Source organism: Leptinotarsa decemlineata, unplaced genomic scaffold (assembly GCF_025532065.1).
Source record: "Leptinotarsa decemlineata unplaced genomic scaffold, Ldec_3_MD MMD2_tig00001019_RagTag_RagTag, whole genome shotgun sequence".
Lineage (NCBI taxonomy): Eukaryota > Metazoa > Arthropoda > Insecta > Coleoptera > Chrysomelidae > Leptinotarsa > Leptinotarsa decemlineata.
The window spans coordinates 2,636,788-2,652,475 of NW_027412557.1; the positions used below are offsets into that span (position 1 = coordinate 2,636,788).

The 15,688-nt window shown below is 35.9% G+C and overlaps 2 protein-coding genes across 5 annotated transcripts in view; both read right to left on the minus strand.

Moving 5' to 3' along the window:
- The window catches only part of LOC111518250 (juvenile hormone esterase), a 160,807-nt gene that overhangs the window by 39,775 nt on the left and 105,344 nt on the right, over nucleotides 1-15,688 (minus strand). For all 4 annotated transcript variants that reach the window (XM_074175311.1, XM_074175310.1, XM_074175309.1 and 1 more), the window contains exons 3-4: nucleotides 11,336-11,473; nucleotides 7,782-7,934 (exon numbers count right to left, since the gene is read on the minus strand). In XM_074175311.1, the coding sequence (XP_074031412.1) occupies nucleotides 7,782-7,934; nucleotides 11,336-11,473 (291 nt within the window). The remainder of the gene's footprint in view (nucleotides 1-7,781; nucleotides 7,935-11,335; nucleotides 11,474-15,688) is intronic.
- LOC141482293 (uncharacterized) lies at nucleotides 12,560-15,123 on the minus strand. The gene is made up of 2 exons (XM_074175308.1): nucleotides 14,934-15,123; nucleotides 12,560-14,642 (listed from the first exon to the last, which is right to left on the minus strand). Exon 2 carries the CDS (start codon nucleotides 14,261-14,263, stop codon nucleotides 12,680-12,682), a length of 1,584 nt encoding a protein of 527 aa, XP_074031409.1. The 5' UTR covers nucleotides 14,264-14,642; nucleotides 14,934-15,123; the 3' UTR covers nucleotides 12,560-12,679.

Here is a 15,688-nt window from a genome sequence, read left to right on the forward strand (position 1 = left end):
ATTCGTGGGTTTCATCGGTTACATTTTTTCCAATTTCATTGATGAAAGATAAGGCTTGAGAGCCAAAAACACCAAAAGTTTCAACAGCGATTGGGCGAAAGATATAATGATTTCCCAAATTCTGATATTTCCGTAGTTTGGAACTTTCTCCTAAAGAGGCAGCAGCACCGGCTTATGCAAAAGTAGCAGGAAGATGGCAAGTTGCTAATGTATCTACACAAGTAAAGTCCCAAACAACAGATTTACCATTTTTCTATGGAACAAGTATCATACAATCCGGCCGTTTTCCATCTTCTCGACTTGTGCCTATGGGTTTTAAAATCGCAGGAATTTTTGCTGAAGTTAAAGCTGTTTTGATTAGATCATAAATTGCACAATGGCGAGATAAACGACCAGCGCTAAAACGGCAGCTCAACCCATGAGTACCTGATTCATCCACAAATGCACCACATTTACAAAAGTGTTGAATACACAGTGGTATACCAAGTCGAAATCCGATGGCAAGTCTGAAAGAGTCGTCATCCAATAGAGTCCCAAGTGATGCTAGAAGAACAGCATTTAACCAAGCACCAGATTCTTTCACAGTTACTGCGAGAAGACGAGCCTTATTTTTCAAAGTGTCAGAAGCTGTCTTCAGTAAAATACTAGTTGCTTGATCTAGTGATGGTTTATCCCATGCCCTCTGGTTTTTCATGTCTTCAATTTTCATTGTTTGGCCAGTTCTAGATTCACAAAGAGATTTGCCCCAATCAAAAACCCAATCAGATATTGGCTTTGGGTATTGTAAGATGATTTCTATCGGATTGGAAACACTGCAAAATGAGGACAGAAAAGATGGCAAAGCGAGTGAAGTGGCTGAACGAATTCCTAATCCTCCTCTAGAAACTGAAAGTGATGCCTGTAACCAAGTTTCGTCTTCGACACGGTTATTAGTGATGAGTTCCAGCATCCTTCTCAATTCGTCATCGATATTTTGTAATCCCTGTTCGTCATGCCAAGTAGGGCTGCACATCAAAATATGCGATAATTTTGGAATGGCTAATGAATTCTTCAATAAATGAAATGCGATATGTCTACAAACATTCTTTTTTTTGGAAAGTGATCACAAAAATGAATGAATCATTATCAAGTATTTTCATGTTCATATTTGTAATCCAATCGCGAATAAATTAGTATCATTAGATCCGTCAAGAAATTATTTTTTCGAAAAGTGCTTGTCAAAAAAATGAAAAAAAAACGAAAATGAAATTTTGAAAATTTGTCTTATTCATATCTAACATTACTAGTCACTAAAACTCCGCGATTGTAATATTCTGATATCACCTGAGGTACTTAGATTAGTTTACGTTCGATCATGGCCACCTAGATGCAATTTCAAATGTGACTCTGAAAAAATTTAACTTTCGAAAATTTCACATTCTGATCCAGAATTGTCTCAGAAATCAAAAAAATGTTACAATATACAGGGTGTTCCAATTAAAAAATGTATTTAGAACCGGAGCCATTTTCGGTGAAATGGGAAGTGACCGGAAAGTGAAAAATATGTGAAAACTCTTCTCTTCACATACCGTTCACCTATATCAAATCCCATCTTGATATACTCAATAGTCTAGAAGTTATGACTTGATTCGTGGACACCCGGTATGTTTTAAATTTCGATTCTTCAACATTCGCCAAATTAAAAATGAAAAAAACATATTCGATTTGTATTACTTACAAAAAAGGTTTGTTCATTTCGAACGATAATATACCTATAATCCCATGTGTTTCAATAACGGTTGATCACAACTTGAAGGATACAGTGGTCGGGAATTCACCACATAATCTTTAAATAAATTTCAAATAATCTTCAGATGATAAAGACCATTCCATTCTATTTGTGCCAAGATATTTTTTTAATTATTTTAGGTAATTTTTTCAGGATCCAACAATCACTTTCAACAAAAGCTGAATAGTTTAAATAACGCTTGAATTGTGAAAAAGGTCACTTCACTTCACTTAAAGTTCTTGGCCTTTGCTTCCAATAGGCGCATTTAGCCAGCTCGATTCGAGGGGGCGCAGCTGTCTTGCACGCAGCAATGCTGCCACCCCTTTTTTGTCTAACTTTTTTTTTATTATATAAAAAACACTTAAAAATTTTTTGGAGACTTCCAAATTTTTTCACATAATCAACACATTAAATTGTTAAAATCTTGTCTCCACGTGGACATCCGGTCCACCACGGCCTCCAACCGGCGTGAATGGGGACAGGAGTTATGTACATCCACTATAACACTCCCACGTGGATATCCGGTCCACCCCGGCCTCTAACCGGCGTGAATGGGAGTGCTGTTTCTCTATAACACTTATAAACGTTCACAAAAAACTTTTAATTTAATGATGGCAGATATTCACAACACAAACTGAGCTTCGTCCCCAACAATGGCGTCCGCGGGCCTTCTTTGTGGACGGTCGCTGTCAACACGTCCGTCCACCACCACATCAGGAACGAAACTGCTTGTGAAAAAGGTAATTTTGGTGATAATGGTAGGTAATTTGATGATTTACATATCAACTTGACTAATCAGTATACCTTCACAACTTATTTAGATGAAAAAATTTATTTTCATATCTGTCCTCATTTTCAATATTTCTCAACTCGTATTTATTTTCAATGACCTTGTAGTTCACTTGAAAAAGAAATTATTGTTTTCGTGTATTTTGTCGAAAAATCGGTTTTATACATATTCTGTAATGAAAACTTTTTCGTGAACACTTCGAACAAGTGATTAATGGAGTTTGAACTTATTTTTTAATATACAAAAGAGGACTTTGACTTGAGAACCGTAAACATATGAAGTACCTACATACTATACTTTCCGTTCACAGTTTTAATTGTCTTTTACGAAGGTCTTATTCCAATATTGATGCGTATTGATACGATGAAGTTGTAACTGTAAGAATGAGCGGCAGTTTTCTGTTATGATGAAACTCGCCTCAAGAAGAGTATTACAGTTTTGGTGTTAGCGAGAGGTGCTTTATTGAATTATATCTATCAAGTTCGTCATTTATCACAATTTCAATATTAGGTGAGGTATGATGTCGTTTTGGGTATTCGATATCCCCATCCTTGCAGAGAAATTGCACGTTGAGAGTGACGTCTTCCCTTATTTATTGCTCCTAGGAAGGCAGCTAGTTCTAGTCTTTCTACTGAAACACTAGAGTTGGAGTTCCTTCACCCGATGATTTTTTTGTTATCCAAGTAAGCATCGCCAGGATGTGCTTTACTAACATGCCGTTTCATCAATTAAATTACATTTTCCGTGAAATTCCCTGTATTCCGAGCTGTAGACAAGCTAGGAGAAGCTTCGAGTAAATACAGAGCACTATACCTACAGATGCCTGACTGAGTCATGGTCGGTGAGAAACCCCTTCTTCAACATGTGCAGTAGATGTGTAGAAATCTAAGTGTGTTCAACTGTGGGAGTGTAATCTGTTGAAAAAGAAGCGTGGTTTTTTCACTGACAGTAGTATGTGCGTAATACTTATACATAATATAGAATAAATAGAGAAGTACTATTCTGTATTTACAAAATAGGGGTGCAGGCAATACAACAAAGGGACAGAGACAGCACATTATATTTTATGTGAATGTGAGGTAGCGAACCAATGAGGCAAACAGTTCAAAGTCGACCTAAATTATGTTCAATATTTTGAATTTACCCCTATCATGCATCTGTCTATGTACTTAATGGCACAAAAAAAAAATTAAATAACATGCAACAGAACTTCATCAGTACTCGAATACTTAACACTTAATTGTAAGATTTCCTCTGGACAAATTACAAGAACCACAAGTCAACTTATGTACTCCTGATCTGAAGTATTGTCTTCGTCTTATTTTCAATAAATTTGCCTAAATTATTATTCCTTTTCAGAAAACAAGCGGTGTTATTGGTGGATTCACCAAAGTATGTCAATGACTCACGACGCTTATTATTGTTTCTTGACGTGAGATAGATCTGTTAAGTGGTTGGTTTTTTAGGAATGATGGATTTGTTTACAGCGATTTCATTAATGAAATACAGCCTTTTCTGAAAATTACCTTCTGATACAAGAAGTGGAATATATATAGTCTGTGAAACATACTATTGAACACTAGTACTTTATGTTGACAGGAATGTGTCCAGGAAGTATGTATGACAATGTCCGTATAAGATGGTTTGTTGAAAAATTGCAAAATCATTATTAATAATTTTAGTAATAGTCACATGTAGAAAATTCATTGAATTATTTTCCCTGTTTCAGTGATGGATTCAATGGGTGAATAGAATTAACAAATTCGACGAACTTGTCCAATTGCCTACCTGTACCAGTAAAACAGAATAAGACATTATCTACGTATCGATACCAGTATAGGAAGCTGTTGATCAACTAATTATTATGAATTTCCTTTTCAAGATTGTCTAGGAATTTCAGCTAGCAAAGGGCTCAAAGGGTTTCCTATTTTCAGCTCTTCGCTGCATGAATAAAACTATTCATTAAATCGAAAATGATTTCGAGACAGACAAATAGTAAGCAGGTCTAGAATTTCTTATTTTACCATATTTGCAAAGCATCTTGACAGAGGGCATAACTTCAACCACGACTATGAAGTATTTTTTTTGAATAGGAAGGTTCGAAACTCAAGCTTTCGAAATGAAAGGTAACCACCCATTTACATTGAAAATGTTTCAATAATTTTCAACTTACATACTTGACAGATAATAGCAAACACACGAGTGAGTTTTTAGAGGAATTGGATGATCGTGAAACCAGTGAAGTTCAGTAGTGTGTTACAGATCCTCGATGTTTTATACACTCGTGGATACGTCTGGGCATTGTTTTGATAAGGTGGCCTATATCCTGTTGGGGTATCGCATTCCACTCTACTTATAACTCATGTGTGAGCGCTGCCAAAGTATGTGGGGGCTGTTATGAATTCAGCAGCCTGCGACCAAGAATATCCCACACATGTTCGATTGGTGAAAGATCGGGCGATCTGGATGGCCATGGTAGGTGGTTAATGTCATGCTGATTCATGAAGTCTAGAGTTACTCTAGCCACATGCGGTCTAGCGTTGTATTGTTGAAATATGGGGTTCTCGATGGTCTCAAGGTATGGAAGGACATGTAACGGAGAGTTGTCATGTTGCCTATAATAAAGACTTAAGGTGTCCTGCATCATATGCATTGGCACCCAATATCATTATACCAACAGTAAGGTGAACATGTCTCTTTACATCAAACTTGGGATCTCGTCTTTCACCACGACGCCTTCTTACTCTTGCTCGTCCATCATGCATACCCAAACAAAATCTAGATTCATTGATGAAGACTACGCGGTTCCACTCTTGTCTCTGCACCAGTGCAATCGTCGATGGTAGAGAGTCAGTGGGGATGATAAGAAAAAAGTCCGAAACCTATTATTCATTGATATACTTTGTTATATCGTGTTTTTCGATTGCCCTAGTAGAAATGAACCGATCCCTAAGATCCAAAAGTCGTAATCGGCGATCATCACACGCTGTTGTTCCCCTGCGATGACCGGTGCTCCTAGCTCTGTGTTCTTGGCCTTCTTGAATCCATGCCTGATAATATCTTAGAAGATCGATTGGTTCTTCTTGAAATTTCTCTAACTGAAAAACCTGCCTCACCTAAGCCAACAATTCGTCCTCTCTCAAAATCACTGAGTTGAGGAATATGACGAAGTCTTCGCACTCGAGGCATGGTGTTAACAAAATGAAAGACTTTACAACAAACTCTTTAACAGTTAAAGCACAAATAAGAATAAAAATTGGAGAAATGGTATATGCTCACACAAAAAAACATTTGAAAAACTGGTCAGAATAGCTTCCGATACGGTTGAAATTTTTCTGGCTTTTTACTGGCATCAACATCAATACACATACAAAAAATCATTGAATTATTTTCAATATAAATGGGTGTTTATCTTTCTTTGTCACTTAGTATATTCAAGAATTATGAAAATTCACTGAATAACCAAATAGAATTGAGTTCTTTCCCTCCCACCGTTTTCTGATGTGATAATTGGTAATAATTAGTTTATTAAATGTAACATTTCTTTTATGATTTACAATCAGTTTTTACCTAGATACAGGTAGAATTATCAGTCATTGAGTAGGTAAAAAGTCATATGATTCAAATTGCTATTATAAAAAATTTAGTTAGTATATATTGTATAGTGAAACATGTGTTGCGGTTTTTTCAACTGTCCAGTGCAAATCTCACAATGAAGTGTTACCTGAATTCGTTATGGATTTTCATCAAGTAGTATTGGCCAAATCCAAAAAGTTATTGCGTAATATTATAAACCACTGAAGAATTCAATTAGTCAGCAACTTTTTGTATTTAGAAATATCGCTTACAAATTGAATGAATAATTATTGTAAGAAATGAAATTTCCATACTTAATTTTCCTTAGTTTTCGTTCACAAAACCGAATAAATTCACACGTGAGAAACTCTTCAATAGGAAATAGATGTATTTCCTTTGACAAACGCAGCAACTTTTCGAGGTGAATTTTTTTGTTTGCTCTTTATTACACTACAGTAGATTTTCTATTAATTTAGCTTCCTTTGTTTTGATTATGGAAGGTAATTAAAAAACAGTAAGAGATATTGACTTCTTCACAAAAAATATCTCTCAAACAATATATTTCACCATATTTTCTCCCTTCATGGCTAACCTGTAGTTTTTAAGTGTTAGATTACTTCCCACTGACTTCGATACGAAACGTGGATGATGTGTTTACAGTACTCCGTCTATAAATTTGCATAGAACAAATTTGCTTTCATTTCAACTATTTCTACAGGCAGCTCGAAGGAACGATAATGAGAAACTCGATGTCTTCCATCATTGATGAGCTGTTAATGAGCAGATTCAAAATTGAAGCGAGAGAGGAGTAAAACTACTTTCCATGGATTTGGTTCTGATACGCGCTTGATTTATTTGTTATTTTTTATGGAAATAATACTAAGGTAGAGGACTTCTTTTCTTAACAACATTTTCCCGAATATGGAGTTGACATTTGAAATTGAAGAGAATAACGAAGATCTATCATTTCTGAATGTCCAAGTCATGAAAATGCCGTTGAGGGTTTGGAATTTGATGTATATAGGAAAGATACTAACGCTTTCAGATGTACGCCTCACACCTCCCAACTTTGTCCACAACGGCTCCCCCTCTTTTTGTCTTAGAAATAATATCACAGTCAGAAGCATCTCAAAAAATCTCGCACAAAAAAGCTCAGTATACAATACGTCAACAACGCATTGAATATAAAGAAGGAGCAGGAGTACGGCGATCAAGGGAAATACATGAAACACCGAAATTAGAGAAGTTTTTGTAAGCGATTTTATTTGGTTAAATGTTTTTGTCACGAAAATTTATTGTCCTGAACCATGTTTTTACTGCTGAGATATTATCGGCTGAAATATTTGTGACTGAGAAATTATGAGAAGGTACCGCCGACAAAAATGGGGATACTTTATTTTCTTGTCAATAGGATGGTCGCATTGAATGTGACGGTTGAATTAGATTTATGTGAAATGATATTGGTAGTAATTAGTTTCAGTCAAATCCTTATGATGTTCAACACACCCGAAACACACCCGGTGTGTTTCGGGTGTGTTGAACATTTGAAAAAACATTTTCAATGGAATAAGAATACATTTTTGAAATATTCATTGCTCTCATTTTGTTCCTCATATTTTCCCAAATATCATATAGTAAACGACTCACCACTGGAGTATATACGTTCAAATATAGGCAGTCTTCAGTAATTTCCATGGTATCAGGTACTGGAGTGAGGGCCACAGCATTGTTTTGCATGCAAACCCGTCTATTCACGGTAGTGTTGAGAACTCCATTCCAATCCACGTGTTCTTCCGGTTCCTAAATGTGTGAATTTTTCTGTGAGAATATTATGAATAAGTTTATTCACCCGACAAATTTGAAATAGTTATATTAGTGTCAACAGCATGCAGAGGGTATATTCTTATTCAACTTCAAAGTAAATTTCCCATTTTTTTTAAATCATTGAAGAAATGAGATGAATATCTATTACTTATATGGAATATTTTATTGTATGCTTTCTATCTTTAAATTTAAATAAGACAAAGTGTGTTTGAGATATCATCAAAATTTTTTATTCGTTTCAAGGAACTATTGATGCCATTATGTGTGGAATATAACATCGTTCAAATACCCGCCATGGCTCCTCTAGACGAAGCGCATCCGAAACGTCCAATTTTTTATGAATCTGGCGCATCAATCATGCTAAATTTGATAGATGACTTTGAGGACCGCTGTGGTTTGTGGCTTATTCGCATACATCTGTAACTTAGAAAAACTCCACAAGAAACGGGGGTCAAATCGCGTAATCTCGGTGGCCAGTTCACATCACCTCCACGTGTGATGATCATTCCCTCAAATCGCTTGTGCGGAATATCCAATGCGGCATGAGCTGTGTGGCAAGTAGTGCCGTCCTGTTGAAATCACATGTCGTTGGTGTCCAGATCATCCAATTCGGGTCAAAAGAAAATGGTTGATAGTGATGGACTGGCCAACGTTGTTCTCAAAGAAATATGGACCGATGACACCACTAGCCCAAAAATTCACACTAAACAGTGACTTTTCCAAAATGCATCAGACACTTCTGGATCTCATGTGAATTGGTATCGTTCCATGTTGAACTATCCTTATGTTCTATCATAATTGTTGGATCTACTACACTTGCTGTCATCTGTTATCATAAACATGCAAGTTTACTCAAAGTTAATTTGTGTTCTGTTATATTTCGATATATGAGAAGAAGCATAGAAATAGATTTTGGCTCTCGAGTTCTATGGCAACATGTTCATAGCAGTATGAAGTGCTATTATATGGCTGAGAGTCTGAATTTGATTGCTTGTTCTGTGTTCGTTTTGTTTTTAATGAAACCTATTAAATTTTGTGCCCTTTCAAAAGTAAAAACCGGACATCCCAATATCGACAATTTTGTCGATGAAAATTGGGGTCAGTTGCCAACTGCTCCAGAGCCCATTCAGCGTACACATGTCGTTATCTACGGTCGTGTACATTCAGTTCCTGGGTTAGTTGAAATTGTTTGTGTGCATGCCCATGTGACGATGCAAATTTCGCCAAGCCATGGTCTGCGAAAGGCCGATTTCTTGTGAGCGACGTGAACTCGATTGCCTCGGATTATCCTGCACACTCTCACAGACAGCGGTGATGTTTTCGGTAGATCTTACGTTTCGTCGATGTAAGAGTATTGGTCCATCGTTTACTGAACCAGTGGATACAAATCTATCCACCACATTGCGAATAGTCCTCTCGATAGGACGATTATGGTGACCGTAAATGGTGCGAAGCGCGCGATACGTCGCCTGAACGGAACACCCATATTGATAAAACAATTTAATTATTTGCATTTATTGTTGAATGTTATATCCGTCCATGGTGATTTGACAACCAATTTGAGAGATGTAACTCTCTGGGAATAACATCAGACAGACACTTACCTACGTCGAGATAGTCACATCAAAAACATTATTAGAATGATCAGACGAACTCTTCACATATTCAAATATGTGAAAAATTATTTAGATGCAAAACATTTATAAACTTTTTTTCACTTCTTCGCAGCTTGCATTAGCATATGCACTGCACTGCATATGTAGTAAATTTTAATGTGATACAAAAATGGATTTGGAAAATGATATTACACAAAGGAAGCAACATTATTAAATATTCGTCAGCTTCCATGTCTGAGCATGATTCACAATATAAAAAAAAAACATTCACGACCTTTCAGATGATACTCGATTGAATAAAATACAAATATAAACAAAAACAAATTATTCTAAAGAAAGAGTAATTGTATTTTGGAAAGGGGTAGATCAATTTTTGAAAATTTTGTCACACAAAATAATCTATGCTCTGTTCTGTGAAATAAAAGTTCTAATGACTTCATTACAAATTATTTTATATTTCTCATTATTTTATTACTTTCCCATTCTTTTTTGTGAGTTGATGAGAGACTCCAAGTAAAAATTCTTATATCACTAACAAACAGTGAATTTTTTATTACCACTTCTGTGATTTCTTTGTTTTTACCCCTTTTGCCACTATTTCTACATCAATTGTATCAAATGTTTTATGAAACGATTAGGCCAATAAACCATATTATTATCACTATTATTATTAATGATAAAACCTATGTTGGATGAAAGTGAGAATATAAGTCATGACAAAAATAATCATAGTTCGAGTGTCACAAGTGAGATAATGTGAGTCCAAAGCCGGATCTATATGCAAAGTTTTGAACTCTTCTAGGATAATCTTGACGACTTTTGTTACAAAGGGGCATCTTGGGATCGACAATGAACCGAAATAATCAAAGATAAACAAAGATTCTGATAGCAATCCTTTGCAAAGTCAAGCTGGTAAACACTACTTAGAGTGCATCCATGATGGTGAAGTCGATAGGTAGAATTGGAACCTCTGGCTTGAAATCAATCTATTGAAATACTTCTTCCACACCAGAACAAAATACTGTCTCAAAATGCGTGATTCACTTACCACCATGAGATAACTAAGCGAAAGAATACTTTGTTCTGGTGTGGAAAAAGTATTTTAATAGATTCATGGTAAAGTCTATATCTTTCTAATCTTTTCTCCAGTAAATCATAACATTGAAGTTTGTCCAAAATGAAAAGCTAGATTGAATGATTTTCAAAACAATTTCTCCTAATAAACTTCTGAATGATGGTTGATATTGATCACTTTCGATATCAATGACCTGTAAAAAATCAGACTTGCCTGTAAATTTGATATTTACAATATATGATCATTGGGTTTACATTTTTTTCGAACAGTTGTCCCAATTCGTTCTTTAACATCTTCTCTAACTTCACTTACATCATTTTGATAAAGAGAATTTCATTTGTGAAAGTTTTCATATTAATAATGAGCAGATGAATGTTATCTTCCTCCAAAAGAGATATTGCAATTTTGAAAATCATTCATGAATGGATGACTCAATTGTATCAATCGAAACTGATATTATAGAATGAATGCAAATGAATTTCTCCACTCTAGAATGTAATTGGAGGTGAAGATTCATGCTATTGAGAAGGAAAATAAAATAAAACCAACTCCATTAATTAACAATAACACCCATAATATAAGTTGATATGATTAATGATTTGCAGATTATCTGGATATGAGACTAAACATTTGATAAACATCGAAATATGTATATCAAACGTATCGAAAATTTCACATTTACATACCTTGAATCTATTCTGGCCAATGGGTGGAGTCGCATACGGAATTTCTTGAAATGCATAGTAATCCCTTCCATTTCCACTTTTCAAAATGTGTCCACGTATCTTTCCCTGCTTCTTCCACAGTTGAACTACGGGGTCATCCTGAGAAATATTCAATATGTTGATAATGAATCGATTGCCGTCTTATACAAAATGATTATTGGAATTGAAAGAAAGTGAGAAAGGAACAAAGTGTGAAAAGAGAGAATATACCTACATACTTGGACTTACTTAGTAATGATTATCAACTGACAAAAATATGATAAATTATCTACCCACTCCAACAAATCTGTTCAGTTCAGGTGCAATCATTCACAATTAGATCAAAAATGATAAATACTTAACACAAATTCAATAATGTAATTATTCAATGTTAAATTTGGTTGATGAAACTTTTGGGGAACTTGTTCTTAAATATTACTGGAGTTTTACCCCAACACCAAACCGTTATTATAACACCTCGACACGTGTTTTGATCACCAAGTGAACACGCATCGAGGTGTTGAAGTAACGGTTTGGTGTTAGGATAAAACTCCAGTAATATTCGTTACTACAACAAAGGTTCCAAACAGTGCATCACAACTTGTTCTTAGACAAATAATTTCAACTGTACCAAATGACTTAGACTCTAAAAGTGAGTATTTAACTTTCTCAGGTAGGATGAATACTAACTTTTATATTAACTTTGGTATGGAATGCTTTACTTTTACTGTAAAACGAGAAAACTTTAATTTTATTGGTTATAAGTGATATGCTTGTGAAAAAAAAAAGAAAAGTATCATTTCCCTTACATATAAAAAAACTTTGTCGATATAACCTCATAACTTATATGATAGCAAGTGAAAACTTAGGTGTCAATAACAGATTGAGAATATTTTTCACGTATGAGAGTAGGGGAGACCGAGGAGGGTTGTGACACTTTTTGCTTTCACTCATATATTTTGGTTAAAAATTGACCTATATCTGTGAACTTTACATCAGTCAAAGCTTGTTCTATTCTCTATTAGAATCAAAAATAAAAATACACAAAACTAATAAGTTTCCCGAAATAATGGATTAAAACCAAAGCGACAACCCGTGTCACAACTCTCCTAATACCAAGGTAAGTTGTGACAGTGCTCGAGGTGAGTTGTGACACTTCAGTGTTTGGAATTTATCGGCACTTTTTGTAGATTAAAAATGAACAAGTAATTACGAAACAGTTTTAATCATAATCTTTGGCTAATTAAGTAACATAATTATTAAAACTTAACAAAATAAATCATCTTTCTAAATGGCACAGAGAGAATAAAAATACTTAATATTAGTTTAATCCGAAAAACAATTATGACACTCGTATTGCAGTTCTCCCCCAGTACAATCTTCATGTGACCATCGTTTGCAATTAATGCATTGCACCCATTTTTCGTTAGGCCTGCTATTGGCAAAGGGCTCGAGGCAACATAAGCAAAAACATTCATTTTCTGTGCCATCACTGCCCTCATTATCGTCCTCCTCTTCGTCACGAATATTCTTTGTCTTTGATTTATTTTTTGGTTTTTTCCCCTTTGGTTTCTTAGCATTTTTATCAGTAAAAATGCGCTTCTTCACGTTCTTCACTTTCCTATTTTCCTCTATGGCAGCAATTTCATCTTTAACTGGTGTATCTGTTAGCACGGCAGACTTGATCTTACGTCTATTCTGTTGCGTGGCTTTTCTTGGCGGAGCTTTAGGCAACGACCTTATTGTTTCTGGCGAGAATACATTAGATTGGGTGGCAAGTGGATTACGAACTGTAGATGTAGATGCAACAGGTTCAATATTTGCAGGCTCTTTAGAGTTGTCGCCGGTCATAACAAGAGGAGTCACATTACGTTCTTCACATCCAACGTGCACGTTGTGATCTCTTTTTTCTAGACCTTCCCCAACAACAACGTCGTTCTCAACTATATCAACTGACAAATTTTGGGTGGGGGTTCCTTCTTCCGGATTTTCTATCAATTCTTCTTCTGCAGTAATGGAAGCTTGTTCTGGCACAGGATTGGTCAAAATGCGATCTGTAACTTGGCTTGGCAAAAAATCTGCTTCTCCAAAAATATCTGTATTAACAGGCCATGTTCCTGTTGCAGCAAAACCAGCGCTGATATTTTTTGCAGTGATCGCCACATCAAAGGCAGTTTTTGTTATGGAAGGGATATCATAGATAGACATAACTTTGCCAGCATTTGACCGCATCCAATTATCACAAGCTGTGTTAATGGCCTTTTTAAGAGGACCAAAAATTGCACGATCCATTGGTTGCAGCTTGTGTGTGCAGTGTGGAGGGAACGTGAGCAAAATTATGCCGTTTTCCCTGCAAAACTCTATATTTTTCAAAGCCATGTGGGATGAATGGTTATCCAGAAGTAACAAAGCTTTTTGCTCTTTTGTTGGCCTCACGTGGTTTGTGAAATGTTCAAGAAAAAAGTGAAAGTCGTCTTCCTGCATCCACCCGGATCCATTTGCTGTTCCTACTGAACCTGTTGGGCCATCCCGAATAAAATGTTCTTGAAATCGCTTCCGAGGGAATATAAACATAGGTGGTATATAATTACCCAAGGAGTTCCCAGCAAAAGCCAGCGTTACTAAGGTTCCTCTTTCCGCAGAAGTCATCGCACTGACTTGTTTTTCTCCACGTCGTGCGATTACTCTATCAGGTTTTTGGACTGTAGTAATCCCGGTCTCGTCGACGTTCCATACATCTTTACCGCTGAGAGTATGCTTGGCCAAGACTCCTGTATAGTTTTCAAAAAAGGCAGCGACATTTGTCCTATTAAAGCTCGTGGCGCGAGCGATGCTTGTAGCTTGAGGTAGCCTAAGAGATAAATTTGAATGTCTCTTCATGAATAGCTTTAACCACACTTCTCCAGCCATTTCGTTTTTTTCCCATGATTCAGGAACTTTTTTATTGTGTTTTTTTGCTAATAAATAGGCAAAACTCCTTGTCTATTTTGTAGTCAGTCCATAATTAGACGCGGCACAAGTCAACAAATAATCGCTCAATATCTTTTCTTCGTCCTTCGTAAAAACTGTTGGGCTGATATAGCCTACAGATGGAGCCTCGTCTGATAATTGTTGTTGATGTGCCTTTTTCTTTTTAATGTATCTTTGTAAAGACATATAATTTAGATTATATGAAGATGCTGCACTTCGAAGGCTTTGGCCTCTAACCGTCACCTCTTCAAAGGCCAGATCGTAAATTTCGATACTAGCCATTCCTCTCTCTGTTTTACGAACATATGTATTAGGCATTCTGAAACAATAAAAAAGCAATGCAGCTATCGAATGCATACAAAATAGCCATATCACTTGTTAGTAAATAAAATAGGAGAGTTGTGACAGCCTGTCACAACTCTCCTAGGTGCGCAAAATCGTGAGTGTGCCAGAATAATAATGTATAACCTCCAAACAGTAAGAGATCTCAATAAAATTATGAATGGCTTTGAATCTTGAAGGCCCGATGCAAATTAGAAAAAATATTACACTAATGCTCCCGTAATACATAGCAAAAGACAGAATAAGAAAGTTATGATCAAAAACTTACTTTTGGTCGTTTTTTAGATGACAGCGTCACAGTAACTCAGCCGCTCCTCGTGGGCCGTTGGCGCGTACTAAATCCAATAAGCAGTCTAGAAAACAATAAATGTGCGACGTTGACAGCTCGCTAACGGTCACAGATACAGCGAAATCGCGCGTGTCACAACTCTCCTCTGTCACAACCCTCCTCGGTCTCCCCTATTATAGCGTTTAATACTCTCATAATAATGATGAAACGTCTTTCTCTTTGTTATATATAAAACTTGAGCACGATTCACATGTTAGGCTATGAACTTCAGATTTTCTTCAGATGAAATTCATCAAGTTATCATTTGTCTTGTTATTCATAGACTAAGATCCCAGAGCGATCAGGCATAACTTATTTTCACACAGATGAAATCTTAGGTTCTCAGTAGCCTGAACAGGTACCAGGTAAGAAAGGTAACTGAAAATAAGAGTTACTCAACTTAAATTTTTATGGCTAATTTCCAAATACGTTTTATAGAATATTATTCTAAAATAGTGTCATAAGTGTCAGACACTTTCCATGGACCAAAACTTTTGTCAGACGCTTTAAAGCTCCACAAAAAATAAATCAACTTAACTCATTTTCACATGACTAATTTTTGAATATATTATCAAAAGTTATATTAAATTAGTCAGACAAATTGAAGTGACCGAACATCCCCTTATAACAAAAATTGTTAGTCGAGAGAATGAGCGCGAGAGCACTATACGCACGCAGGCACCTGAAATAACCAA